Consider the following 26,276-nt stretch of genomic DNA (forward strand, 5'->3'; position numbering starts at 1 on the left):
AATTATAAAGGACATCGGGCGCTTTTTACCCGATTTTTTAAAAGTCGCGAACATAAACCAAAACATTTTTAAATGATAGTGTTTGCAATCATATTTAATATTGTGTAGTTATTTTGATTCACAATAATGGGAAAATGGAAATAATTAGTAAAATGAAAATGATATTTTAAGTTGACTATTTTTTCTAATTACTAAACGACCGCTCAGTAAGTTAAAATATCACTCCGTGGTATTTTTGTAAACCCAATCAGACTAAATCCGTCAAGTTGATGTGCATGTTTCGTTCTCACTCTCGCCCATAGTCCTAAAACTGGTATACATATGTTGCGCTCGCGCAGGTAGCTAGCTTATCTTACTACATCGCAGTCCTTCGTCATCATCATCGCAGTCCTTCGCCAAAGGTTAAGAGAAAAATATGTTGTTTTAATTATTTTTGATTCCCTTTTTCCTCTTCAATTATTGCCCAAAAACATTTATAAATATTTTTTAAATGTCCATTTTCTCCTTATTGCCACGACCCACAGATATGGGAACTATACCATTGTGAACTAGATTTAATTGCCTATCCACCGTACCTAATTTTATTTTTGTTCGCCGTAGGTAAGTGTCCCATACAAAAATGCCCGATGTTCTTTATATTTATAAGTTATATCTGACCAAAAACATTCTGTAAAAAACTAGCCAAGCTTCGATGGAGCTGCCTATTTAAAAAGAATTGAAATTTAGACAAAGTGCCGTGCCTTGGTAAATGTACCTTAAAGAAAAATAAAACGCTGTTTCTTTATTATTTTAGTTAATGATACGCGTATATGACTAATCGTTGAATATTCTTTATACGTTAGTGGGTTCAGCTCAACAGCAATAAACATGCAGCTCTTGGTGGGATTTCATATTTTTGTAGAAATGTGGACTTCAGCAGAGACCAGCTGATGGCTTTACATCACATACTTCAGATCTTAGATTTTTGACATCACATGATGCGAACCAAGTCCAAGTCCATCTTTTATGTGTAGTTTGGTTGGACTCTTGTGTTTTCATGGAACATGGACATGGAACGGCAGTGTTTGCTTCGCGATCGTCTTGGCGGGGGCACTACCGTTTCCCCAGATACATATGTCCACCTTTTGAATACATGCCAACGGTAATCACTTAACAAATGTTGAAATATAATCATAGTTTTATTAATGCAAGCTTCAGTTCAGTTCCCACAACTAAAGTCTTGATTCTGTACGCAAAGTCCAACAATTAGAAGGCCTACCGACCTACCTATTTGATCTGAAAAAAATTTTAGTTGTCTTTGACATTGCCAGGAAAGGGTCTCTGAAAAAAATGTTGGATAGTTCGTCGGGATACTCAGGAAACAGCAGTATTTTCGATGCCGTAGTGAGCCCCAAACAGAACAATGACTGACATCGGGGAAGTTAGGAATTAACACTGGTGCGAAGCATGAGATATTCATTATTTAATGCATTTAGAAGAGAATTGTAATCATTCTCTAGTTTGTTATGAATAAGTAGGTACTCGTACTAACACTATAATCTCGGTGCACCACAGAATACACGCACCTTTAACTAAAACACGGCACCCACGTAGGAGTTAATGTAAGCAAATCAGTCATGTGCGCCTTATTGTTTACAAATACAAGCCGTAAATTAGTACCACTTCAATTCAAACTGTAACTACGCCATCATATTTTACTATTATTACTTAACGTTTTTAAACAACTCCTCAAAGCATTAGAAACAAACTGATACCCGGTTATTTATTAGTATTAACCAGTCTCCAATTAGGTCAAGTCTAATTTATTATTTATTTATAGCAATTAGGTAACGAATATTTCTAAGTAATTGTTTAAAAATAGCTTTTGGCTAACTAATGTTATTCATTCTTGCACAGCATACTATTTATAAACATTCTTGCGATGAAGATGGAAACTGTACCCACGTGAAATACTAGTAATGTTAAATATGTAAGTGAAAATAAGTAGATATCGTATATAATGTAGGGTGGTGTGGTGCAGGAAACAAGGAACATAGTTTTACCCAGTTTGAAGCTTGTAAAGTATAGAATGTGCCAGTAACTTATCATTCGGCGCAGGTCGTAAAACTCGACGAAGGAAAAGGTTGCCGTTGTGTTCGTAGATAGTGTATGGGATGCCAATCTTATACATCGTGCGTTTTATGAACCTCTAGAGCACTGGTAAATAACTTGTATGTGTAGCATACGTATATGCCATGGGTTCAGAAGATAGTAAAAGAAGATACTGAGTGTTAACAAACCTGTATTATAATGTATTGGGGGTACGGAAATATTGAAGTAAGAGCTCGCTAGTAATTTGAATTTAATAAAACGATACAATACAAATACTGAAACATCACTATATACATATAACCGCCTCCATTCCTCAAACGTGTAGAGTTGTACTTGTCCCCGTCACACGTATGAATTAAATGAAATGATAGTAAGTGCAATATATTTTTCTGATTATAGTATTAGCATAGATTGGAAAAAGAGCAAAAACATTACATTAAATATATGTAATTCAGCAAATTCCTTCTAGGATTAAAGGAACGATGTTACGTTTCAATGTTGCAAAGTGCAACCAACAAATCTATTAATTAACAGCCAAGACTCCGTACTGCTATTAATTGCTAAAACGAAGCATTCGATTTAATAATAGATTTCTAATTTCGTTTTGAACTGCCATTGACTGGCCTACTGCAGCGTACCTGATGAGGTCGGGTCGGGTAAAGTACGAGTACATAGTATTATTAGAATTTTTGATTTTGCAATTTTCGCTCCCTTTTACATTGACCAATTGATTGTTTCCGTTCTTTTACTCATAATCAAAGTACTACCTGCCCCCTCGTTAATTGAGTAGACGCCAAAGTGACTGCAAAGTAAGGTCTGCATTCGATTTCTGAATTAGGCAAAGTAAATATTATTAGAAAATTCTCAGTAGTTAGTACAGAGTCTAGAATGGTGATCAGTGTATGAATATAGGCTCGCTTATTGCCTTGTGGTCATAACGTAACAGACGAAACATGGGCATTACAAACAAATTGTGTGCCTCTGCCTTCCTTCTCAGGGTACGTATGTATGTTGCACAGCTGCCGTGAAGAGAATGTAAATGTGTACTAAAAGTGCAAATACATCTGATACTCAGGAGAAAAAAGTTTTAATGTCAAGTTATATTTTGAATTCTGAAACAAACTCGAATCTCACGACAACGCGACGACGACGTAGAAACGAAACTTGCACCACTACTGAGCATCTTATACTCGTACAATCAGTGCAACGTGTCGCGGGTTCCGTTCCCGTACGGAAGAATTCTTTATATGATCCATACTAAGATTCACAAAAAGTTTACTTCAACACGACTTTACATCCGCACGGTATCAACCGCTGCTCGGATCCTATTGGTCGCAGCGTGATGTGTGGAGCTTTAGCATGGTGTTTTATTCCTCGATAAATAGACTACATAAAACAGAAAAAAATATTCAAATCGAAACAGTACTTCCAGAGATTGGCGCGTTCCAACAAAGAAACTCTTTAGCTTTATATATTAGTATAGATAGATAAAACAAAATATTCCAAGAATCCGCCATGTCACAAAGAAATCAATACAATATATTGTACTAATTTATCAAACCATTATGAACCTCGCAGTCGGTACTCGTAGATAATTACAACGCTGCTCATGCAACCTAAAACGCAATCATGACAGTCATAATGCCACACATTAACATGCACGGAAACTTTAATGAGCAGATCAATATAAAATGAGTTTGTAACTCCTTACTCTACCATGGAAAACTGGCAATATCTACAAGGACATAGTGCTACGTGCGCCCGTGTGACCTTATACTTGTAATCACAATTATTATAATTATAAAATGAATTCAAACTGTTTGGAAAGCATCGACGTGTGACTGAACACAGTACCTACCCTACAATATTGCCCCAGCCACTAAATACACAAGCTGAACAAATTGTAGCCACCCGACTTGACGACCAATGATGGTTAGCCTTATAGATCGATAGCGACATCAGTTTTAAAATATTATAACTATGGTAAGCATCAAGTTACCTTTAATAATGCATTCAATTACTGTAATTAGAATTAAGATTGACTTTTTATTCAATTGGTATTCTCTTTACTCCAAGCTAAAAGATTTGCTTACATTTACAATAAAATAAAGTCAAATAATATTTTAACTCGCAACCCACGGATCAGAACGAGGGTAGTCCCATGGGGTTGTTCTTGCTCTATTATCGCGTTTTTTGGAGTTCACAGACTTCGTACGTACTATATTTGCCTGACTATGTATATTATTATTTACTTTGGTGCCAATTTGTTTTTTTAAGTAAACACTTGGACCGTAAGAAGTCGTCCAATTGGTTTTTAATTCTTGTTAGGTACGCCGGCCGTCTTCGCTAAATAAAAAATCTACCCGCCTAACTTATTCGCTAGTAACTTTTTATGAAACTGAAGGTGCCAGCGTAATCTCGACTTGAATTGAATCACAATATTAAATATGCAGGTACGAATTGGGTTTTCCGTTTAGGAAAGAATTCACATGCAGGTACGATGACCTGGATCGTCAGAGGTGGCCAACAATTAGAATTAGAGGAGTGCGGGCGGGCGGGCGCGTTGGGCGGGTTGGGCGGCCGCGGCGGTGGCGGTGGCGGCGGTGGCGGCGGCGCGTCAGTCGGCGTCCGCGTCCCGCGTCAGGTCGCCGCCGCCGCGCGCCTCGCGTGCTATGAGTGGCGGGTATTATGCCGGCGCCGCAGCCCCGCTCCGCCCGCGCCGCTCCAGCGCGCTCGCCGGCCGCCAGCGCCGCCGCCGCGGTTGCCGCGCGCCGCCTGCACCACACCACCCTCTACAGCGTCTACAGCGCCGACAACATAACGCACGCTATTACACGTCTCACGTCTACCGGAATGTAAATATTTATGGATGTCAGTTTTCAGTTGTTTAGATTGGCTGTGAATTTTAAGGTACGTAACTAATGTCTGGTGTTTCGATTTTTGCACGACATTTTTTAGACAAACGATTGTGTCGATTGAATAGACTAAATATGTCGATTATAAAATTTAATAAATAGCATGTCTGTTCAATATCGCATTGTGCTTTGTGCCTTTGTACATAATTGCTGACGATGACTTCGATTTTAATGGCGCTCGAAGTACCCTTCTATATTTGGATCGATAGTTTACCATTAAACGTAGGTAGCATTAGTCGAACAGATTTTTCGCATTACATTACGTGATTAAAATATGACGGCGGTAAACGACAGTGCGCCGCCGCGAACATGCCAAATTGATATTCATAACAATTTAAAAGCTCTCGTAAACTTTATTGAATATCAATCAATACTTATTAGTCACACCAGTTGAACTTTTATTTTCACTGGCTTTTGCATAACTTTCTTTAAAAATATCCTCACGCTAAGAAGCACAACCACAATTATATTTAAACTTATTAGACTATCAAGAAACTTTGTAGTTACTTTACTTGTTACATTTTCTTAAAATCTTTCAAACATAATCACCATGCAGTTGTCTCATCGCTACGCCCACATACCTAGTTACTTTACGTGCATTGCTAAGTTTCCGAGTAAGTGACACTTGACAGGTACAAACAATACAATAACATCACTCTACATACTCTCCGCCACTCACTACTTCTAGTTACATCATTTCCTCGATGTCACACAAGAGCTAAACGACATTTGAATTGCAAAAATCGAAAATAAAATCTTCATTGTTATATAAAATAACATATTCATTGGCATAAAATGTTTAGGTGAAAATGAAATCGACAAGGCGTGTTCGGGTACATGAAGATGCTATACGCCATAGGTAATATATTACCATAGTTTTTATTTTATTTTTCTAATCGTAGACCTTGCGTAGCCAAGATAATACCTCCTACCTATTTATTTACCACTAAATTATTTTGGTCCTTAGCTGAAACTTGAAAATAATTCTTCCTACCTAACATCTACTTATTTTATTTGCTGTAGTATTTAGTGTAAAATTATAAAAAAAACTGATTAGAAACACTATAACATAAAAGCCATGAAATAAAGCACACGTCCATCTAGGTGTGAAAAGTACTAATATACTTACTTATAATTTATTATCCCTTCAATCAAGTTCCATCAAATTTCTATGTCAATGTACTCTATCTTTTGTACATAAAACTATATTCAAAGCTATCAATCACTTAACCCAATACTTTACTTCACTGAGTGTGTTTTATCTTCTTCGTTTATAATAAATAACATAAAATAATAAACGTTTAATCCAAACAAAACTTCTGTAACTTGAAACTGAACAAACGTCTCGTTGTATATTTTATTTGCAATGTCAATAAATCGCACATTAGTAATAGCACATGTTACTTAACAGTGGCAAGGTAAGTAGGTATGTAAACCATAGCATATATTTCTAATACTGGAGATGTCAGGTAATTTGGTTTCAACAAATTAATTTATTAAACAATTTATTTACGCAAATGGTTCATAAATTCTTAGCCGTCAAATATACACAGTATATAACATATAGAGCACTATAATAGCTACATAATTTATTGTGCCGGAGGCTACCAGGGCTATAAATATGTATAACAATCTACCATGAGGGTTTGTTTCACCATTCGCGGATCAGTTTTGTGTAGTAAGATAGATACGTTTATTATACTTATAAGTAGGCTGAAACATCGCCACGCGTTTTTATCAATAGATAATAATACCGCCATGTTTGTAATTATTTTCAAATTAGTAAAACTAAGGTGCAACCCTGAAAGTCACATACGTAAATATGTACCGCATTTGAAATTATTTAAAAAGTATTAGAGAAATTCTTCCGTTATATGCTCATAGTAGTGATATAGTACTACGAAGTGATACGAAACGTGTGCAAACACTCATATTGCTTGCTTTACTCTCATAACACGTTGCGCCGGGATTACTTTGATTTTTACTAATAATTAGGTAGTGGCTGGCATATGGCCTAGTTATTTGTAATATATACTTAGAACATCAGCTCATTTTAATAAAAGTTTTCGAGTAGGTAAGGGCATTCCCTGCCCCAGAGTGCCGCAAAAACGATTACAGATTTTTATCAGAACTCCCTGATTATCTTTTTGCGATTAACAATCTACCAGCAGGCTCCGTGATTACGACATTATCTACCCAAGATCGTTGGTGGAAGCGTTTTATGGCCGAGACCCATATCTAGCAGTGGACGTTTATGGGTTCCGATTGTAATTTTCAGCGCTTTAATTAAGTAGACCGAGGCGACCGCAATAAAAGCACAAACACAATCTGATTTTTCAGTCCGTAGTCCGTGCCTACTCAGTACTTATTGTATTAAATTGAGTGAATAAAAATATGAGTTTATATTGAACACGTCGTTAAAATACTTTTCCTCTTGCAGAAAAGGTTTATTATATGTTCGAGTAGCTATATCTTCGTTCATAAAAGTCAATGTCCCCTTCTTGTAATCGGAAGCTTTCCTCGTTACGTATAGGAAATTGCCGTGTCGTTTATTCCTGATACATAACAGGTTTAGATATGATCGCTGTTTGATACAATTTGTTCCTAATTGCCAGTGATAGCAGCTGCCAATCCAACTAACATTGTACGTGGGTAATTTCTTAAAGCCCCCATGGGAGTAGGCTTATTCAGAACTGGGCACCGCACGGCGCTCAACATGACATACGCCTACCTAATGAATATTGCTAGTATCTGAGCCTTGTCTAATACCTACCGGGGCTGTTACACTAGTGCACTGTTTATTGAATAATAAAATGATTACTATTAACTAACTTCAGTCCCCGGCTATGCCCCGGTTCTAAACGCAACTGAATTCAGTATTTCTCTAAATTGAAGCCAGCGAAACAAAAGCAATTGCTTTCCAAAAAAATACTTTTTTGAAAACAAAATTTTAAAAATAGTCTAGGATTTTGTAATAACCGCAACATTGAAACCTTCGAAATACTTATAATTTTCAACAAACTACATATTCGAGACCGACAACAATCTCCTACTTTTTTAAAAGTAGGTTAAAAAGTGGGTTAGTCATATACACCTGCTCCTAAGTATAGCAAACACTTTTCTGAATACAGCATCGAAATCGGTTTAGTAATTGCTGACAAACAGCTCAAACCGAGAACCTCCTTATTTTTGAAGTCAGTTCAAAACCATTTAATCATTTATAGTTAACAATACAAACTGAAAGCAAACAGCAAATAGAAACTGAAATAAAAAAATATACGTGACGTAATGTTCGGAGCTACGGAGCAATTACAAAACTATAAACGTAGTTAATAATTTTATAATTATTACCTTCGTTTAATAATTATTATAATTAAGTAGCGACATAAAACCACAGTTCATAAAATATTTAATTGTGTATGCTTGCTGTACATACTTATAATACGCGACCATCTTAAATCGTCATTATTAGCCTAACACAATAATTCTGGTTACCAATACACAGTCATCGTGTTTGCAAATCATTTATCTGGAGGACGTTATAACGACATTCAATTCGGCAACGAGCGATTTGTCACAGGTATAATTTGTCGACGCTCGTTCCACTGAAAAGAACATTTTACCGCTAAATCTGTTTTATCACTCGCTGAAGTGTAAACCAAGTTGATTTTTCGTGCGTAAGTAATTTCATTAGATTACGACTTCTTTGAAATGTTGTGCACGGTGGCCAATCAAAAAAGGGACTCGTGACGTTTGTTTCTGACGGTCCCTCACTCATAAACCCGTTCTAGAACTGTATAAAATATTGAATAGTGACCCGTCAGCACTCGACGATCGTCCATTGCAAAATTATGTTTGCGACAATTTTCTCCGTTTCTTTAGGAATTGTCCAGTTGGGATAAAAATCATATCAATAAAAATCTTCAGTGAACAATATTAAGATGTTCTTTCATAGTATAAAATAAATACTTTCAGTGCTTTTAAGAAGTATCAGTGAATAGAATTTGTATGAAATTTTTAGTTTTCACAATATTCGGAACGAAATAAAGCTATAAACACTATTAATTCATGGAATTGATCATCATCATTTATGAACAGAGAGAGATATATGGTGTTGATAATGTCTATTAAAATCGATTTTTAACTAGTCACACAGGACTTAATAAAGGGTTACGAATTGATCTATTAACGAGTGGTGTCTCCATAATGGATGTAGGCAGGTGACCTAGATTACCGCGTAATAATAGCGTGACCATCTGCAAACAATTACTGCGGGCAAGCACAAGATGGAATCCAATATAATTTATGGATAGTAAAAATAAGATTGGATCAAAACGTGATCCCTAGGGATCGCACCGGCACGAGGTCATTACAACCATTGACTCGTGTCTGTTTTATCACTACCTACGCTTTAAGTCTGTTCCCTGTAGTAGGTATATCGGGAAATAATCTATTATATCACCTCTCACTATACGAATGTTATTTCGTTCCGACTAATGATTTATTTTATTGAAGACGTTGTTATAGACAGATACAATTTGTAAACACTAAGAATTGAGAGCCATTGGAAATATAACAAAGCGTTCTTTTGAAGTAGATGCACAATAAAAATTTGGAATTATTATCTTCATGTACCTAAATAAATATTACTTGTCAGGCTCGTATTGTTTCCTAAGGTCTTGGCATGTTAAGAAACACTGTTGTTCATAATATCTTCACATGATGCTTGAACTCGTAAATATGGAAATATTATTTCAACCAATCTCAAATAAGCTTCTTTTTTCTTACAGAACAATGTAATTATTCTTATGCCAGACCTCGGAATCAAACTTAGGATCAAACTCAACGTCCCTGCTTACAGCCGTAAGATCAGAATCTATGTAAATAAAATAAATTTTATTTAAAAGTTCAAATGTTACTACTTACTACGATATCGACTAACTAGTTTCGAATATGACTGTATAGAATTTACCATCAGTGGCGACCATGCCTTGGGGAATGCACATCCTACGTCAATTAACCAGAATTACATTAATTCTGACATAAAAACCTTTATTCACAATTAGGTAACCATTATATGAGTTCCGATGTAACATTTGAACTGTAGCAATGTATACAAACGCGCTAATTTTAATACCAAATCATAAACAATAACAAAAATGACAATAAATAACACGCACGCACGTAATATCGACATCTCCAATAAACTACAGCATATGCACGCCATCACAGAAACTCATTTAGAAGCATGGCTAATTTTCACGCCAGTGTAATTAACTTGCTACGTATACACGATATTATATTCATCGTGAGCTGAATTAAGGGCAAAACTTTGACACGGACTTTGATGTCGGCTTAAGTAAGTATACCGTCTTCGTCTTGTTTAAGTATTATGCCGTTCTCGAAGAGGACTTATCCTATAACTGTCACTAGAAACTTTCAATACATATACCTATCTGTTTTAATATCAATATACCAACTAAGTAAGTCAATTGCCAAGTTGTCTATGTACCTATCTACAAAGAGGACATAGAAGGTAGTACCTAAACTTTCGTAATCATCTACTGAATAAATTCCTACCATAAAATGTCATGAAAACAGCTTATACTTAACCCAAAATTGTGGCTAATTTCGTATGCTTAATTTCACATTGAGGTCACGTTATACATTCACTACTAAATATTCACACAATATCTCATGGGGCGAAAACAAAAAAAAACCTAGTTTATTTATGGTTGCCTAAATAATTTACTAAAAAAGTTTGTAAATGCATAAGTAGAGAATCTATTTTTATATGCCGTATGATAGATTGTGCTAGGAACATGTGTTACAAAGGTATTTGTTACAAAATAATAACGCCTTGGTGTTATTCCTACGAGAAGTTGAATCGTTATGATTACCATATTTGTATTAGTAACTTGGAAAACTGTAATTAGAATAGTTTTAATTTTTAAAAGGGAGCGGAGCTACCTCTCTGTAGCTCCTCGTTGTGTGGGTTGAATATTGAATTCCTTTGTTCTGGCTTCATAGATTGATTGTGTTCGCAGTAGTTTGTGTTGGGAATGTTTATGTATGACTCCTATATGAAGCGTAGCGTAACTGAGTAACAACTTAATTATGCAAAACCTTTTATGGAACCAATATAGAACATTTTTGCCGAAAAAGTATTCTGCAATATTCACACAAAAGGGTATTTTAGTACAGCTGTGGATATATTTATTTATACACGTATGTATAAGTTACATTACGCTTCGTAAAGGGTAGCAACTATCCAATTTCGTAAAATGAAAGCTGACGCGTAGCGGTTGGTAGCTAGAAGTTATATGATGTTTGTGGATAGCATCGTCTCCGCCGAGCAGAGGCAAGTTTATCGTCGCGATTTCATCGCTTTTCCGCCGTGTTGATAAACTGAACTGTAGTCGCGCCAACGGGCATTTACGATACGTAACGCCACCAGCTTGTGTTCGTATGGCTCACTACAATAACGCATCAACAATAATTGTTACCAAACCAGCTTAATTCAAACTCATGTTTCGCAGTAAAACTAAAATCTTAAGGTTTTACTACATATAACAACCGCTTTCACTCAGTTTTCCTTCCAAACGGTGCATAATGCGATGGTAAATATTATTCTGTGCTTAGTATATGTTAGAAAAGCATTAAATTTGGGTCGGTGTGGTGGTAATTAACTTTATAGCTATGTATATTTCTGTAGGGTTGGTTTGCTTAGTTTTGTATTTTATATTTGTGTCGTACGTCGGACGCCGCGGCAGCAGAATTGTTTTGAACAAAGCACTCAGAGTTTCCACGGCACGCGATTTTATTGAATTTAATTCTGCTAAAGCTGTTTTACGCTGCAAAGTCAATTCTAATTTTATTTTGTCAGTTTTACAGCAATCACCGAGAACCTATTAAAGGGATTAAAATTAGTACAATAATAATTATAGTAGTAGACATATTCAATATTCATTTCAACTTTTACATTATTCCTCGGGTCGCAGTAAACACTGAAAACGTATTTTTTCATAAAATGAAAGAGAATTGAATAATTTACATAGAAGATAAAATGGCGAGATGGCTTTTGACTGAATTTATTTAATTTTCGTCAGGGTTGGCAATCTGATATTAACCTTATATACATTTACCTGTTAGCACATGTGCACACTGTTTTTAACCTCAGTATTAACTCACAATAAAGCACATCTAGAATCCTAATAATATTCATGTAGCATAATAATATTTCCTTTCACTAACTGAGTATAACAACACGAACACACCAAATCAATCATGGCTTTCTGTCTAGCACTTCTTCTCATGAATTTAATATTCTTATTTACTGTAATTAGGAGTAAATTCACTGTTGATATACCTATGTACAATGTGTAAACCCATTGTTAATTATACAGACCGTCGAGAGACCGTTATTGCTTATAATCCCGAGAGCAAACTCTTCTAATAAATTACCAACCCTTAAAATTGTAACTGCCGTGATAGCTTCAATTATAATTTCTTTTATAGTTCTAATTAACTAGGCGTACATAACGAAGTTGCTGGTAAAACAATAAATAGGTATATAGGTACTGACAAACCGACCTCACTGCGCATTTTGATATTTGGCTAGATAGTAATTTAAGTACCTGCATGCTACAAGGACTATGGACTTGCAATAGATGCATATCATAGGTCACCAGTTAAGTCGGTCTGTAAGTACCCAACTAGCAAGTAATTAGCCGAGGGTTGGTGTGGCCCGATTCTGTGGAGGTGTGGTAAGGGTTAGCAATTGTGTGCGCAGTGCTACACCTCCGCCAACAATTGATTTGATGCATGCGAAATGAAAACATGTGGTGCGGCTCAGTTGTGCGTAGCTGCGGTGTCATTGGTTGCAGTGAGTGTAAGAGTGGCGGCGACCGGCTGGCGACGCCGCGGATGTCGCTACTTGGCAAACCGCTCAGCTACCGCGCCACGCGACGCGACGCGCGTTACCGCCGCCTTCAGTCCAAGTTCTACAATTTCCTTGAACGGCCTAGAGGTGTTAAAGCAGTCCTTTATCATATGATCGTGTAAGTTTTGTGACATTCCAAAACCATTTCAACATTCTGAACATTCTCGTACCCAAGCGTAAGTTATTTTATATGGATTTCATAAATCACCGTAAACTAACGACATTGTCGTTCACAGACAGTAATTACTGTTCGATGAAAGCCGAAAATTCAGCTAATATCAATGTTTTGTAGCATCAATCATACGTAAAACAAACAAACGGAAGTGTAACGCGTTGTTTACGCCGCGATACTTAACACCCTGGCGATGTCCACAAATGTACTTTCTTGCTCATAGGATGACACAAATATTTCACAATATCATATTACTGAATAAACCATTCAAAGCTCAATACGTGTTGATCCGAGACCTATTCATTCTTTAGTAGCTACAGCTAAGACCGACTATATTAACAAATATTTACAATGGATTTTTAAATCTTGAAACAAGTTGTTTATCCCATCACTAAAAGACCAATATTTAATAAACTTTGAGTCAGACTAGTCTCTATACACTTTATACATAAAATAAACAAGCAGTTTTCCAGACCATTAATGTGTTTATCAATGTGTAGACGTCTCATTTCGCCAACGCGTGAGAATTTAAAAAAAGAAGACGCCTAATTGAAAAATTGTTATTTAAAAAATCACTAAAATAGCATTCAATGTTAAAATATTGGCAAGAAAACTATGCTGGATTACAGTTGTATCGTGGTTTATGACATCATGACACAATAAACACGTGTGGAACAAACACATGTGTGGACATGCATGACCTAGAACGCATAAAACTTAATCACCTTACTTATCCGGTATTTTATGTCAAACATATTATCATGAAACAGTCGTTTACAAATATCAAGGGAGGTATTTTGAGGAAGTTGTTCTCATTATAGAATTGTTTAGCGTGTTCATTAGTTACAAAGATTAGGATAATTAAAGTGACAATACTGTCAATTCCGCTAACAGTCTGGTTGGTTTTTCCACTATTCATACAAATAGATATCTATACTATTTGACTGAAAACCACATCACTGAACAATACATTCCGTTTAAAGTATTATTGTTTCTTCATTAACATTATGTCTTTGCCAATGTGTCTTAGTCTACGTCATCTCTGGCCATCATAGTGAAAAAAATATATTGTGTCTTTCTAAGATAATTTTAAAGAAAAATATTATACTGAAATTATGGCTTAAAAACCAATGTACGTATGTGAGTAAAAATATTTAATCTTCCATATAAAATAACTCGCGTTTAAATAGTTTTTAATCTTTTATAGTATTCAAGAAGTAAAGGTATGATTACTACATCACCTTAATTATAGATTCGGCATCTTTCCATGTAATCAAATTCATGCAGTTACACGCTACAGCTGTGAATTAAATCGTTGGAGTTAAATAGGAACATTCGTAATTCCATCCGACAATCAACTAACATATTCAGTGTCGAAATTGGATTACGTCAGATTCTGATCGCTTTACCTGCAATCCAACGTCCTACATTCACGTATTTACGTTAAGTTCATAAAAGTTTAAACGCAATTTTTCTCTGCACAGATTTCTGATGGTGTTCATGTGTTTATCGCTGTCAGTTTTCTCAACAATTGAAGAATACGAAGCAAAAGCAGGAATTGTCCTTTTCTACATGGAGACAGTAGTTGTAATTTGGTTCGCTATCGAATTCTTTTTAAGGTAAGATTTACAATAGAAATAATTTACTAATCACAAAGCTACCAAACTACGATACTAATAAATTAATTTGATGAAAATTGGATCGTGAATTGTTTATGCAGTGTTGGCAAGTTCTCTTTCAATGCTATAAACGGTGCACAAAGAGCTGCCAATCTCGAAAGTTTCAATTCGACTAGTTATAGTTTTACAGCGGCTGTGTTTAGTTTGTGGATACACAATAAACAACGCTCTCATAGATAAGTTCTGAGAGCTTTGTGCTCGTGAAGTACACAAGTAGGTAATTCGTCACTCAAAGTAGACGGATTACTCTGCCTACAGTGGCTCCCCGTCCAATATTTTCTTTTGTTTTATTTATTTTATCTATCTATCAAGCGCTAGAGTAACACGGTAACACGGGTCAGCTGCACAATGACAGTGACACGCCAGTGAGCTCAGAATTCCTTTCGTTTTTATTATATGATTCAGTTTCACTGTCTAACAACCAAAATTATGGAGCAAATTTTGCATGAAACGCGGCAATTTAAATGTCTATTACCAAAAAATGTAATCGTTTCTATGTTGAAATCTTTTTGAGTGGAAACCTGCGCATTGAAATGACACAAATTTGTAGTTAGTGTGTTTATTTTGAAACGATTATAATACTTTTTATAGCCTGTATTAATTGCACTATTTTTATAGGTTATGGTCGTCAGGATGCAGATCCCGGTATCAAGGCTCAATAGGTCGCCTCAAATTTTTGAGGCGACCGTTTTGTATTATAGGTGAGTCTTTCAAAATGTTATTTAAATTATAGTTACTTTATAAATTTAAAATAATAATAATCTAGCTGTTCCCCACGACTTCATCCGCGTGTAATAATCACTTCTGGCAGAAATTGAGTTTTTGAATTCTCTTCTATATTCTACGGCTGTATCAAATCTTATTAGAATTGATTTAGTACTTATGTTATATTTATTGTGAAATAAAATCACTAACACTACATACAACAACACAAACAAAAAAATAAATCTTTCCTCTTTATAATAAAGTGTAGATATACAGAAGCATATCTAAATCTAAGTTTTGTGACAATGACAATTTTACAAGTAGATACTAGCTATAGTATCTAGTCGATACATTAAAGTTGACTTTGTCATACTGTGTACATAATACTCATGTAGAAACAGTATTTTATTTAAATGTTGTTTACCGAAATAAAAAGTGCTCCGGTGGCGTGTAAAAAGACAAACAATAGACCAGACAAAACTCACGGTGGCTATATCAAATAAACAAACATGGCGTACAAAGGACAAAACAGAAGAAATACAATTCTCAACGACCTTCACGAATCGTCAAAGAAAATGTCTAGAGAATGCCAAAAAATATCATAAAAGAAGGGAGTTGGAAAAATGCGCCCTATGTACTTTCATCTTCAACATTTCCAAGTAAAAGTCACGTTTTGTCTATAAACCGTGACGAAGTGACCCTATTTCAGGTGCGAGCAATCCGCTATGACCTTCGCATTTTCGGGCTGGTCTCCCTTGACACCAGTTTCGTGCGACCGCTTTGCGCTCTCTGGGGAGCCGGCCGCTCGAGACCGTAGTGGCCGCACTGCCGCCTCACATGGCCGCACGATATTACCGCCGACGACGACAATAAAATGAACACTGCCCTCCTACCCAATTATATATTAATGTTAAAGCACAAACATTCGCGTGGCAAACCATTGCCGTTTGGCCCGGCCGTTTCAAATATAAAATTAAAAACTTGATTTCTGTTGCAAAACCAATTAACGAAGAATGGGCCTTTCATAAATTTATGGAGGCTTAATAGTCAATCTTAATATTATAGAAGGCCGAAGCTATTCAACTTAAAACTTCATGGGGTTCATTTAGTACAGTAGGAACAACCGTTTCTATAAGAAAACATTGAGTTATTAAATTACGTACACGAAAAAATTATAACTGAAACAGAGAAATTCACTGCTTTGTTTTTCTTAGAAACCCCAATCTGTAACTTACTACGTAATTACCCCTTTTCCTCTTTCCTGCATACCAGTAGCTAGACACGAAATGGGATACCTCCCGGCTCCCTGCATTAATATTAAAACGCTCTCTGTTCTGTCTAAATTTCCTTTGTTCGATTTTTCTTTTATTTAATTTATGGACAAGCAATAAAATATTTACGTCATGATTTTGTAGAAGCTGTTTGATCACGCTTTAACTTTACTGAAAAATATTTCTGTTAGACAGATTTCTTGAGAGTAATATTCTTGGTAAATATTTTGACATTAACTCATTGGTTGATTTTTAATGTTTTCTGATTTCTATTCCATGTTTCAATACAACATCGATTTCTGGCACTTCTGGTGTACTAGAATTGATAAACCGTTTTATGTACAGATGTAACAACAATATTGGCATCAGTAGTGGTGCTGGGTATGGGTTCATCGGGGCAGGTGTTCGCAGCGTCTGCCCTGCGTGGACTGCGATTCTTCCAAATCTTGCGCATGGTGCGCATGGACCGACGCGGTGGCACTTGGAAACTCCTCGGCTCCGTAGTGTACGCACATCGGCAGGTAATTAATTAACCGTAACGATAAGATCACGTTAACTAATAGCTTATATTCATTCCTTTACCCTAATAACACGTTACAAAAGACACAAAGAGATAATGGACTCACTCGCTGAATAACAATGAAAAATGACAACGCTTTGTCGAATAACACTGGGCTATAATAAAACTGAATTGGCCACTCTCTCTATCAATTGTTCTTTTCTGAACGCAGATATCTTTCTTATTTTATGCGATAATTTAGGAACGAACGAGATTATCTGGCGAGACTGTTTGTCTCGATCTTGAAGCCGCAATAGATATGTGAATCAGTATGCATCGTTGCTCGGACTAAGACGGGCTCTAGAATCACTGTATACTGCTTGAACAGATCGCTGCAAAAATCTATATCTCCCCCTGCTTAACACAATAATACAATTATACCATACAGCTATAGTTTCGATAAAATCACCCGCAGGGCACACAGCCGTACAATATTATTCGTAATCTAATAGAACTGACTCGTGCGGATTTACGCTACACGTCCCACTGCGAATCATTGCCATATATATTCACATAACTGTAGCTTTCGTTGGGACAAACAATAAAGAATTTTGTCAACCTGCTTACATACCTAAATGGAGATGCTTTACATTGTAAATAGAGACGAAAAAACGAGAGTAGTAATCAAGCCGCGGCGCGTCGAACAACAACAAAAACATAAAATAAAATGTCAGTCGATATTGGTGGATCCATAAAGCTATCAACTAAAGCGCAAAACGTGTAGCTACTAAAGACTATACTTACTTTTATACTTATGTCGGAGGCAGTTCTTTGTGATAGCGTTTTTCAAGAAATTTGCATAGCTAGGCCACGACCGACTGCGGAAAACGAACGGAACCGTAATCTAGTCTACTCGCCGCCGCCATACAATAGGCGCCATACATTACATTTATAACTTCGGCCGTGACGAAGGTATACGAGCAGGATACACAACTTCGACACACGTTCTGGACAGGTTTTAGATCAGAAATGTAAGGGATTAATATAGAAATACCTCCCGTATTATTTTAAATCAGAAAACCTTTTTGTTTGACGTTGTCTAACTTTGGTTTGACCTCAAATGGGTATTTTCCAGAGATTATGAATTCACTGACAAATTATTTGGCTAAAAACTATGTCCCTTGTATTTACAAATGGGTCTCTTGTTTAATTAAACTTCATTTTCCTCGTAGCACTAACCGGCAAAAAATTGCGGACCGCTTTGAACTGTGGGATTCCGGAGTATTTCAGTCTCGTCCACTCTCGGCATTAATATAAAACTAGATTGTTATGCATATAATCCATTATTCGCCAACACAAACACGAAATACTTATAAACTTTACCTCTACTCAACTCTATTGTGTTGTATATAACTTTTTATTGTGAGCCCGTGGTTACAGAGATGTTTGTAAAGATGCTAAGACAACAATATTCTACATTTATGCAAAGCTCACCTGTCACCTGTTCACAAATCCAACGGTCCGACCTTCGCATACTCTATTATGGTCGTATACATGTAAATTATATTTTCGAATTTTATTTCGTATTAATAATCGATCGAACATCGATCTACGACTATAATACCTACATATCTTATTACCCTTTTAGTAAAAAATAAATAAAAATATATTTACGATAAATCTCGGCAACCCACATACAGAGCCCGTTGAAAATATACCGTGATTGAATGACCGACAGAGACAACTAAACCTATTATTGGCACGTAGCGAGAATATATTCCCATATCCAAGCTTTACGACATGTTCCGTTACGATAAGCATCCGAATTCATACACAATCAAATTTTATTGCATACAGCGACGTTGAAAATCAATTAATAATACACAATTCACATATATTAATTATGATCCTGTACACTATATTACTATGCGTTTCTTTATTCGGTACACTTATCACAAAATTCCTAATTACTTATAGGAAATTAACTTTCTCCAATTTAATTAAGTAGGTAGTAATTTATGAAAAGCAAATTGGGTAATATCCGCGTAAAACCCCGAACATAACTACACAATGTTATATAGGAACGTAATTACTTTTAATTAGCAGACGTTAAACATAAGTATGCCAACACGGTTCTCCATGTTACTAGACTTGCGAATAACAAACTGTTTTTCTATCCGTGAGTAATCGTAAATAGATTGCCGAGTGGAGCACTTTTATAACAATTTACGTAACGGGTATTTAACGAGATACTAATGAAGTGTAGTGATCACGACCCTAAACATAAATAAACGAATGGTAGGACAAGCATAAAAGTGCCAACAATATTTCATTGCAGATATTTGTGTAGCACAACTTATTTACTTCAATTTTATATTTTTCCTCAGACAAATTAAATAATGCAATTTGCTCAGTGATTCCATTACGACCATTGAATAATGCGCTTTGTACATCTCGTTCGAGATGCATGCGCCAGTAGATTTATATGGCTCTTGTTTATTCTTTATTACATACATGACTTTTAAGATTTCACATCTCCTTTTAAACTCAAAAGGAATATGTTATATTTGATTTAAAATGTAATATTGTAAAGTTGGTTATACGTGCACATACAGAATGTAAAACTTTTATGAATCCACGGCTATCACAATCAAGTACACACTGAACTAAAGCGATATGTCATGCAATAATTCGCCTCAATGCATCGCGTGGTAGTTTAAAAATGTGCGGCCATGTTTATTAGTACTTGGATGATTGTTTTTGTTTCTGGGCAAAGAAACGTTGAAATATGTGCACACTTGCACAGTGCACATAAATAAATATGTTTTTCTAACTACTGAACATTAACAAACTGAAGTCTATAGATATTTACGGTGTTGGCGCGTTATTCTCCCAAACATTTAGATACTAAAAATAAAGTACCTTCTATACTTATGCTATTAATAAAACGGTAATAAAATAATACATTAAACATTCAAACGTCATTTGACGCCATACAATACACCTATGATATACATACATATGCACCTATGACGTAAAAAGCCGGTAAAACGATGAGCGTTAGAAAATTATCACCTTGATGTTAAGCACGTAAAGGTCAAAGAAACACATTTGTACAAATGGATCAAAGATAAAATTAACCCTTCAGTCTTAACTAATTAGGATCTTATTTTATTAACACTTAGAAACAGGATGAAAATCCTGTAGCTGTGATTGTGAAGTATTTATCTCAATTACACAACAAAGGGTTGTATTATTACAGATTTTATTGGACGGTAATGAATATAGCATACGCTTTTCCTATGAGAAAACTTACAACAAAAAGCAGTAAGTTTCCTCATTCTCTTGCTCCAGATTCATGCATATTTCATAAATGAGGGCCACCGGTTGCAAATACTGAGCACCTCACCTTTTACCGCACCTTTCAAAGGTCATCAATATACTTCTCACGTACAATTATTGTTGTGAATGTTCATTAATATTTATGGGAATTATTCCTTACCTTAGACGGTTAGATTTAATGGATGTAAGAGAAGATACTACTCTGTATTTGAGACGTATCTGTTGACGAATGTATATGGAGCGAGGCCAGTCGCAAAGCTTGTCGCTAGTCACAATTCGTTGGTAATGTTCTCTTCAAACTGTACTATTTCGTTTTATGGTAGTTTAAGTGATATAACATATTTATGTACGTTGTAGAACTCTTGTAAATGTAGTTTTGAATAACCACTTCTAGTTGGTAGTGTACAAGGAATAGGTAGTGTTCATAGCAATAAATAATGACAATAAAGAAGAAATAGTTGAATTAATAAAGGGAAAAGGAATACAATGTCTCTCATTAACTTTATTTCTTCCTGGAATATAACAGTAAAGCGTACATTTTCCTCCTTGTACAAGTAATAACAATCGCATAAGTGCAGACTACAGTTTTCAGCCTGTGAAGACTGCACCAACGAGGTAATCATAAATATAAAATGAAAAAGGAATTCCTAAAAAGTCGAGCGTTTAACCGAGATAGCGCTAAAAAGAAAAATGATGTAAATTAAGTACCCACTGCTTTTCATTTCCGTGTTTTCTCGTCACAAAATGATCTTGCTGCGAAATTATATTTCAGCGACTTCAAAGTAAAATGTTCTTCATGGAAAGATTCCCTATTCAGATTTTTTTAAGTCGGATGTTTATTAATATGTTAACAAGTTAAAAAGAATTAGATTTTGAATGGCGAGAAAATTGGCGAATTGACAATATTGTGTATCTATGCAATAAAACAAAATAAGTTTAAAATCGACATAGTTAATAATGGTGTCATTGTAGATAAATTGGTCCGTAACTGGCATGGTGTTCGTAGCAGCGTGTAGGGACTTTCGTAGCACGCATCGACCTTGCGCGTAGCAGGTGTAGCCGCTGTCGTAGCGGTGGTCGTAGTAATAATTATGGCGCTAATTTAGCATGGACACTTTTTATCCAATTACTGTAGTTGTCAAAAGTTAACAATCCAATGCAATGTTTAGACATAGGCAATTTTCTATTGAACAACAGACCTTTGTTCTCAATAATTGTAGAAAAGGTTAACTTTACTTTACCCAATATGTATTTTACAACGGTTTGCTGTCACGTCAGCAGAAATATCATACTTTACTAGAAGGAATATATAAAAAGAAAGGCGTCCGTATCAAAGTAGCGTTGTTAAGTAAGCATCGCCAACGCTCTCGTCGCAATTTCCTCCGTTCAAGTGGTGTAGTAGTGGAGGTAGTGGAGGTGGTGACGTTGTCGGCGCGCCGCCAACGAGACTCAATATCTACTCACAATCACTTCAGGTTAAAGTTGCATGATCACAATGCAGAGCAAATACACCGGAGCAACTGGCGCGTTCCTCGCTTCTACAATATTGACTTTCAGAACGCTTCGTTCTAAAGCAAACACAAACGTCGGCATCCCGTTTCAATGCAGCCGGGTGCTAATTTAATATCTAATATCAGCTTTAATACGGACGACTTTTATTCGGCTGTTTACGTCATGAATAGTTTATATGTGTGCGGAGTTGCTTACTCTCGAGGGACGTTCTCGATACCAAAACTGCTCGCGCAATATTTTAGTGTAAGTAACAATTTGAGCCACAAAATTCAGCTTTTCGACTTTACGGCTGTTGAGGTGTTCACTCAGGAAATATATATAAACATTTGGTTTATTTCCAATTTCGTTTTCATCATAATATTGTATAAAATTCATTCACTTACTTAAAAATAAAGCCGAATCCGCCATCTACAATTTTAAAGAAAAAGTTTCTATTAAAAATGTTGCAGTAACTTGCCTAGTCAGCGTACGTAGCTCGGCGATGAAAATTTATAACAGCATGTCAGATTAATGAACAAAAGCTTTTGTTACTTAAGACTGACTAAGTTTGCCAACATTTTTACTCGGTCTATTGTGACTAATATCTTGTCACAAGCAGCAATTTGTGTTTGTTTCGCAAACAAACGTTTATATACAAACATTAGTAGGCACATAAAATAAATAAGTGTTGTGTTTTGTAGACAAATATTTGGACTAGCCACAACATGCAACATGTCAGGTGTGTCCCAGGGGAGGCAGGTTTAGTTTGCTCTCATTACGTCTGTTATGTTATAATTCCCATGTATACTCTGAGATATCTGATATACCTAGGTATACATACAGGGAAATGTAACATATGAAATAATCAAATAACTCGGCGCGGTAGAAATGCATGGTATGTATTTAGAATTCTTCGTTTTTCATATATCCCTTCTTACGTCGTTCGCTCAATGGCGCTCGATGTTCGCATTCTTCGGATACATATTTGACATGTTCCTGAATTTCTTCTGAGACGTGTACCTGTAATTTTTCCCCACCGAAGAACAAGCGATAAATATTTTGTGTTGGCTCCGACAATGGCTACTTCCACAGCAATAGCACACACGATCTAGGAGTGTAATCAGAATGCACCTACACTATTCAGTAACCCTGCTTTACTAATAGGATCGCTGCCCCCACTTCAAGACAATATTACCTACTCAACTTGAAAATTTATACAGCACCGGTCACCATGTTGCTTGTACGTGAATTTTAGAGTTTTGTGCTTATACATAGTTTTGTAAAACTATCCGATTGCTAGTGTGCTATGTAACCTTCTTTTATATATTAATTTAACTTTCTAGTTTAAAAACTGCTTAGACTTAAACTATTAAACTTATAAAAGACTTTCGGGCGAATACTTATCGCGGTTCAAGGACCCTTCATGCGTATTTTTTTCAGTTTAGTGTTAATTTAATTTGAGACTTAAAAACTTGTGCAATAAGAATATAATCTGCTTGGTATGTAGTTGAAGTCATTAACACAGTGATATCGATAAGTTCGCAATCGCAATGGCATCTTTGAACTGTGACCTTTAGGACGGCGCGGCGCCGACAGACGTCTACTAAGGCATTGCTACGGTCGTGCCACTACGTCATGTCATGCCACACTACACCATTACACTTTACCTTGCTTTTGTTGGAAAATTATAATTATGTAAGGTCTTGATCATTTATGTCGTGTAACCTTTATTGTAAAAGGTACTAATTGAATTTAAGTGATACTTATGTATGTAGTGTATAGGTATAATTAACGACTTACAGGTTTGCGTACTCTTCTATAGTCAGAAACACGACTAAATGGTATCTTTTAATTAATTCCACTAATTTGGGACGGATAATCTAAATCAATTTACTTTTGTGTCAAATTATTATTTGATGACTCATATTGTTATACTGATTTATTATTGATGCAGACAGACAGACAGATAAAACATTTTTATCACATTTTCGGGTTAGTATAGTAATACTATCTAGTAACGTACTATTTATTTTTTACTATTTTTAAATGTACAGAATTTACATTTCTACAGTTTTATTATATGTATAGATATAGATTTTCTTGTTGCGCGAAATTGCTTGAAATTACTTGGTAACTTCTACCAGTCCCATTAAAGGGAAAATCCTTAAATATAACTTTAAAACCGAAGCAGGTACGGTTGATAACCCATAAAAATAGAGTAAGCAATAATTTTGTTTCAGGAATTAATAACGACGTTGTACATTGGGTTCCTTGGGCTGATATTCGCCTCATTTTTGGTATACTTAGCTGAAAAAGACGTCGCCGACACAAAGTTCAAAAATTTTGCCGAGGCTTTGTGGTGGGGTGTGGTGAGTATTCCATTATATATTAGCTTCATATGATAGCATACTACACAATTAGCTTATTTTATCTGAGTGACATTTGATTAAAATTGATAAAAAATGTATCATGATAGCGAATTACACAACTCTTCACTTATAAACAAGTAAAAAATATGTTTTATGTTAAACAGTTTCAATGAGCTCTATTATAGCAATCCAGCCCTTTCATTTGATATTCATAATGGAAGTTGTTGTGGAAAAACATAGATTATATTGTATGATCATCGATATTAAGAGTGTCTACCAAGTATACAATCGATCTGTCTTCAGAAAGGGAGTAAAATTTCATTGACTTTACCCAAAGAAACAAACGGGGTAAGCTAAATAATTAACTGTTTGATAACCGTTTAGTAAAAATAAACTTAAAATGTATGTTGTGGTCGACATGGAACTCAACACAAAAATGTATTCACTTATGAAAAAAGAAACATAAATTCTTCATCTTTTAAGAGAGCCATGCTTCGCCACAAATAGGCCAGGTCAACCAGGGTGTGATACTACGGCCTCATACAAAACCGGCGTAAAATAACGCTAGCGATGATTTCGCAATGTGAATGATGTCACCGAGGGCCCAATTCCCAAATCCTCAATCCTCAAATCCTTAAATGGCCCCCGGCCCCGGCTAAACGCCTCTGGTGTTTCGGGTGTCAATGGACAGCGCCAATTACTTACCATTAGATGATCCGTCTGTTCGTTTGCCGGCTTATCCCATATCGACTTATCCGCTTCTTCCATAAAAAAGAAAAAAATCTGGCAGTCTACCCAGACAGATTAGTTCCTATACCTAATCGTATATGTTCTCAAACCATTCTTCTCGTTGACATCGAGCCGAAACAATGTTTTATCGCTTTTGATTGTTATTATTTTGTCGTTTAAAATATAAAAAAAATAACACATAAAAGGCTTTTTAGTTTGATATATTATGCGAGTAACTGACGAGCTGGCTTAATACCCGGTTGTGTGTTAAGTTGTTATCGTAATCTCAGATCACGCTGTGCACGGTGGGGTACGGCGACATGGTGCCGCAGACCTGGCAGGGCAAGTTCATAGCCTCCTTCTGCGCACTGCTCGGGATCTCTTTCTTCGCGCTGCCCGCCGTGAGGACCACTTACTTTATCTAATACTCTTTCAATCACTGCTTATATTCCTTTACAAGTTTAGTATACAGCTAAAGCAATTTCCCGTATTGAATTACATTTTTAGGTGGATGTTAATGTGTCACTGACAAGGTTGGCAATTTCCTGTGTATCCACAACGTTTGATTTGATGTAATCGATATAGATGTATGTTATGAACAGGGAATACTGGGCTCTGGTTTTGCGCTCAAAGTCCAACAGCAGCAACGTCAGAAACATATGATTCGGCGACGTCAGCCGGCTGCAACGCTGATCCAGGCGCTGTGGCGGTGCTACGCCGCCGACGAGCACTCCATGAGTGTGGCCACTTGGAAAATACACCAAGTACCTCTTCCTAGTCCGCAAGCCAGGTAGGTCATCGTTATCTTTTTTTCAAGCAACAAAACAGCAAAATAAATGCGATTCTTAGAATTTTCTGTTTTAACATTTTACCTATTTATAAACTAACCACAGAATCAAACGAATTCTTCCACGTAGGATTTCTAACTGATTATTTACAAAGCAAAATGGAAATGTATTTTCTGGGTCGAAATTATAAACAGCTGTTATTTAAAAAGTATTTACTTTATGTCATGATTGTAATCTTGATAAATTAAAAAAAAACTATTTTCTTAAATAATGCGTAAAAAAA

The 26,276-nt window shown here is 35.9% G+C and overlaps 2 protein-coding genes across 10 annotated transcripts in view; both read left to right on the plus strand.

The window, feature by feature from the left end:
- Positions 1–4,591: 4,591 nt before the first annotated feature.
- On the plus strand, positions 4,592–4,912 carry LOC118270945 (homeobox protein Hox-D11-like). The gene has a single exon (XM_035586770.1). It carries the CDS (start codon positions 4,592–4,594, stop codon positions 4,910–4,912), a length of 321 nt encoding a protein of 106 aa, XP_035442663.1.
- The window catches only part of LOC118277827 (potassium voltage-gated channel subfamily KQT member 4), a 46,181-nt gene continuing 24,602 nt past the window's right edge, over positions 4,698–26,276 (plus strand). For 3 of the 9 annotated variants that reach the window (XR_007705995.1, XM_050698582.1, XM_050698588.1), the window contains exons 1-9: positions 4,698–5,001; positions 5,810–5,865; positions 12,893–13,066; positions 14,605–14,739; positions 15,418–15,500; positions 17,121–17,296; positions 24,348–24,476; positions 25,496–25,606; positions 25,808–25,995. Coding sequence is in view for 8 of the 9 variants with exons in the window: in XM_050698582.1 (XP_050554539.1) it covers positions 4,957–5,001; positions 5,810–5,865; positions 12,893–13,066; positions 14,605–14,739; positions 15,418–15,500; positions 17,121–17,296; positions 24,348–24,476; positions 25,496–25,606; positions 25,808–25,995 (1,097 nt within the window). In the remaining variant the exon portion in view is untranslated. The remainder of the gene's footprint in view (positions 5,002–5,809; positions 5,866–12,892; positions 13,067–14,604; positions 14,740–15,417; positions 15,501–17,120; positions 17,297–24,347; positions 24,477–25,495; positions 25,607–25,807; positions 25,996–26,276) is intronic. The other 6 variants (XM_050698580.1, XM_050698584.1, XM_050698583.1 and 3 more) reach the window with 4 other exon arrangements.

Source organism: Spodoptera frugiperda, chromosome 15, assembly GCF_023101765.2.
Source record: "Spodoptera frugiperda isolate SF20-4 chromosome 15, AGI-APGP_CSIRO_Sfru_2.0, whole genome shotgun sequence".
NCBI classification, from domain to species: Eukaryota; Metazoa; Arthropoda; class Insecta; order Lepidoptera; family Noctuidae; genus Spodoptera; species Spodoptera frugiperda.

What these genes read in the sequence shown, in the direction of transcription:
- LOC118270945 (XM_035586770.1), top strand. Translation starts at nt 4,592, where the DNA reads ATGACCTGGATCGTCAGAGGTGGCCAACAATTAGAATTAGAGGAGTGC.